Source organism: Saimiri boliviensis, chromosome 11 (assembly GCF_048565385.1).
Source record: "Saimiri boliviensis isolate mSaiBol1 chromosome 11, mSaiBol1.pri, whole genome shotgun sequence".
NCBI lineage: Eukaryota > Metazoa > Chordata > Mammalia > Primates > Cebidae > Saimiri > Saimiri boliviensis.
This window is the reverse complement of record NC_133459.1, coordinates 101,495,865-101,500,063: the sequence shown is the minus strand read 5'-3', so window position 1 is coordinate 101,500,063 and position 4,199 is coordinate 101,495,865. Positions and strand designations below refer to the sequence as shown.

The following is a 4,199-nucleotide window of genomic DNA, read 5'->3' as shown; positions in this document are numbered from 1 at the left end:
TCATTATGTTGACCAGGATGGTCTCGATCTCTCGACCTCGTGATCCACCCGCCTCGGCCTCCCAAAGTGCTGGGATTACAGGCTTGAGCCACCGCGCCCGGCAACCTTGCTTTTATTTCGGGAAGATCCCTTGGCTGTGGTATGAATGGACCCAAGGCGGTGGGACTGGTGGAGGACAGGAGCTATGGGCTGGAGGGAGTTGACAGCCTGAACCGATGGGCGGTGGGGATGCAGAGGAGGAGGAGCGGGCTTCAGAGGCATTTTCATGGAAGAAGGGAAGAACAAGGGGGCTCACTTAGTGGGGGAAAGGAGAGGAGGAAGGAAGGGAGGAAGAGACAGAGGGTCAGGGAATTCCTGACTTGAGAGCCCTAGTTTCCGTATGGACTAGAATATGGGTCACCTGGCAAGAGTGAACATGGGACTGGGGTGGGAGGTGAGGGCCAGCTGAGTCTGTGGCATCCATGGGTATTTTCATCAGCTGCCCTTGGCTTCCAGGTTCAGAAGACGGGGCAGAGCTTGCAGCCACCTTGAGGGGAGATCGGGGCTGGGGGCTGTGGGAGGGCAGGTCAGGGAAGTCTGAGCATGTTGATAACAGCATCGTGCCGCTGTAGCTTCCAGGCAGGTGGAAAAGGAGACGAGGTTAGGTGGGAGGGAGGGAGAGGGTGAGTGAGAAGAAGGTCAAAGTCGAGCACAGAGCTTGTGGGAGTGGAGGGGATGCCTGGCAAAATCAGCCCACCGACTGTGAGACATTTCCCAGGTCTTCTCCGAGGTTGCTCAATTCTAAAATGAGACAGTACCTTCCTCCCAGGCTTAAATGTGACACCATGTATAAAGGCCTTGACCCTGAAGGCCTTCAGCAATGTGTTGCACTGAAAACTGTCCAATGCAACAGAAGTTGCAGACCCAGAGGAGGCTTGGTCAGTGTCCTTTTCATATTCACCTTTGAGCTGGGGGTGCCTGCTCAGGGCCTGGCCCATAGAAGGCACTGAGCAGAGATTTGTTTAGGAGGCAACATGAGGTAATGGTGAAGACACGAGGGACGCTGCCTGTTTGCTGTAGGATCAGCCGAGCCTCACTTTCTCCTTGGCAGATGGAGATCATGGCAGTCCCTGCTTCACAGGTTGGGAGGATTCAATGAGGCAGGCCTGAGACTCAGATGCTGTTGGTGATCCTGCCCTATCCACTCAGCACCTCACATTCCTGAAGGCCCGATGGCTTCCCACTTTTCTCTGGTCACAGGTGCATGCTGAGCACACCTGTGGACCAGAAGTGCCAAAGAGGTAGCACTTCCATTGGCCAAAGACAGAAGTCAGAGCATAAAGACACTGCTTTGGCTGGGTGTGGTGGCTCATGCCTGTAGTCTTAGCACTTTGAGAAGCCAAAGCAGGCAGATTGCTTGAGTCCAGGAGTTCAAGACCAGCCTGGGCAGCATGGAGAAACCCCATCTCTACTAAAAATACGAAAATTAGCCAGGCATGGTGGCATGCACCTGTAGTCCCAGCTACTCAGGAGGCTGAGACAGGAGAATTACTTGAACCCAGGAAATGCAAGTTGCAATGAACTGAGATCATGCCACTGCACTCCAGCCTGGGTGACAGAGTGAGACCCTGTCAAAAAAAAAAAAAAAAAAAACCCAGAAAAAAAAAGGAAAAAGAAAAAAAGACCCAGCTTCTTTGCTTCCCAGGTAATGTAACTCAGGTGTGTTCCATGCAGCCTCCCGGGCTCCCCAGCAGGATAAAATACCAGTTTCCCACAATGGCAACCTGCTCATGAATGCACGTTTCGATTTCCCTCCCTTCCTCATCTCGCTTCCTCACTCCCCTCCTGGCGCTTCCTGGGATCACCTCCTAATTGAGTACTCGTGCTCAAATTCCTGTCTCAGGGTCTACTGCTGGAATCCAATCCAAGAGAGCTTATAAAGTGCCCGACAGAAAGAGGGCACTTGATACTGCTAGCCCGCTCGCTAGTGTGAAAGCGTCACGAAGGCAGAAGACATTCATTTGAATATGACTGTCTCCCCAGGTCCAGGTTCTGGCACAGAGAGGGCACCTAACACATATGCGTGGAGGAAATCGACGGACATGCTCCTCCCGCCACCCTGTCCTTCCCAGCCCTCCCTTTCCCTAGTCGCACTCGCCTTTCTCCCAGTCCCACATGTTCTCTCCTTCTGCTCTTTCTGCCCTTTCCTGGAGGAAGGATGCTCTGGGCCCAAATATCCCTCTGCTGTCCCTAAAGTTCCACGCTGGAAAGGAGCCCTCCTGCAGAATTGTGACATCACTGTGCACTAGCCAATGGCTGTCTGCCTAAACTGGGTCCCTGGTCTCCTGGGACCTCTAGTCCTCTGTTGACAGAGAGAAGCCAATATCTCCGACAAGAACCCCTTAATCTTCAGGGCAGCTCCCAGAGCATGGACCCCTCCTGATTCCACGGTTAGCCTGATGTTCCTCACAGTCAAGCTGCTCCTGGGCCAGAGATGCAGTCTGAAGGTGTCCGGGCGAGAGAGTGTAGCCACGCTGAAGAAACTGGTGTCCAAGCGGCTGCAGGTGCCTGAGGAGCAGCAGCACCTGCTTTTCCACGGCCAGCTCCTGGAGGATGACAAGCGCCTCTCGGACTACCGCATCGGGCCCAATGCCTCTATCAATGTCATCATGAGGCCCCTGGAGAAGATGGCGTTAAAGGAGGCCCACCAGCCCCAGGCCCAGTCCCTGTGGCACCGGCTGGGACTGGTCCTAGCTAAACACTTTGAACCACAGGATGCCAATGCCGTGCTGCAGTTGCTGAGGCAGGAGCACGAGGACCGCCTGCAGAAGATAAGCCTGGAGGACCTGGAACAGCTGGCCCAGTACCTCCTGGCAGAGGAGCAGCACGTGGAGCCAGCTGGAGAGAGGGAGCTCGAGGCCCAGGGACAGCCTCAGAGCTCCTGCAACGTGGAAGAGGAGGAGGAGGAGGAGGAGGAAGAGGAGGAGGAGGAGGAGGAGGAGGAGGAGGAGGAGGAGGAGGAGGCGGCGGCAGCAGCGGCTGATCAGTAAACGGGCAGTCCTACCCATTTGCATGCTAAAATTCTCCCAGCCTCATCCTTGTGTGTTCCCTGGTGACTTTTCTTACTAATTCCTGCTGATGTGGATGCATCCACACCCCTGTTCGAAACTTTGAAGCAGCTGGAGGGTTTTTGGATTCCTGTCCCCTCTTAGGCCTGGGGTCCTCCCTCTGAAATGCAGAGTGGCCCAACCCTCTTCACCATCCTTCCCCTAGAAGCGTTCCGATAACCGGAGGGCAGCCCCAAAGGCTGCAGTCCCCTGCTGTGCTGGCAACTTTGCCCATGCACACCCAGCAGCTCCCCAGGCTGCCAGCGGCCCTGGCCCGGGGTCGCCATGGCTCTAGGCAGACTCTCTTTCTCCCTTGGAACAGAAAGACAGTGTGAGTTCACTTTCCTCCATCCTCAGACCGTGATGCCCTGAGGCTCCCCAACAGCCAAGAGGAGAGGGATTTCAGGGAGCTGCCCCTTGCTTTCCGGGTGAGGCTGTCCCTGCTGTTTGCCTGCTTGTGCTTCCAGTTTACAGGATGGGCCCAGCAGAGGTGGGAGGGAAAGGAAAGCATCTACCAGGTGCCAGGCCTGGGGCCCTCGGGAAGACAGATACAGACTAGGAATAGCAGTAAACTGAGCCTCAGGCAGAAAAAGAGTTCAGCAAAGTCACACAATCCCTGTGGCCAGTGTGAACAGAGCCATGCTCCACCCTCCCAGACTGATGAGTCAGTAGGTATCACAGCTCCCATTACCTGCCCAGCACTGCCCAAGGCTCCCTGGAAGGAAAAATGGTCTCTGTCAGTCAGGATTCTTGCCCTCACAGATCACACAGCCTAGACTCAGAGAACCAGTATACATGTGAAGAGTAGGGCGGCGACATGAAACTAGAGTCCAGTCTGTGTGAATGAATGCCCGGGGGCTTCACAGCGTCCTGGGTTCAGCACAGAAGGGCCAGCCCCTTGCAGACTAGGAGAAAAACCAGGCCCTTTACTCTGCCCCTGGAGCGAGAGAGTAGCCTTCCCCGAGGCTGCGGAGTCCTCACACTCCGTGTGTGGGTGGGAGGGAGCGGGGAGCTGGCTGGGAGCTGTGGTCCTCCCTTCAATGCTGAAGCCCCTAAAATGCTGTTATTGTAGAAGTTTGAGTCCTGAGTAATGGGGATGGAGGGAGGGGGTGA

At 55.4% G+C, this 4,199-nt stretch overlaps 1 protein-coding gene across 1 annotated transcript; it reads left to right on the top strand.

Annotated features, from left to right (window-relative positions):
* Nucleotides 1-2,438: 2,438 nt before the first annotated feature.
* Nucleotides 2,439-3,029, top strand: UBL4B (ubiquitin like 4B). Its single transcript, XM_010344102.3, has one exon. The coding sequence runs from the start codon at nt 2,439-2,441 to the stop codon at nt 3,027-3,029; it is 591 nt and encodes a 196-aa protein (XP_010342404.3).
* Nucleotides 3,030-4,199: the final 1,170 nt, after the last annotated feature.

Excerpts from the sequence above, each read along its gene's own strand:
- UBL4B (XM_010344102.3), top strand. The coding sequence starts at position 2,439 with ATGTTCCTCACAGTCAAGCTGCTCCTGGGCCAGAGATGCAGTCTGAAG.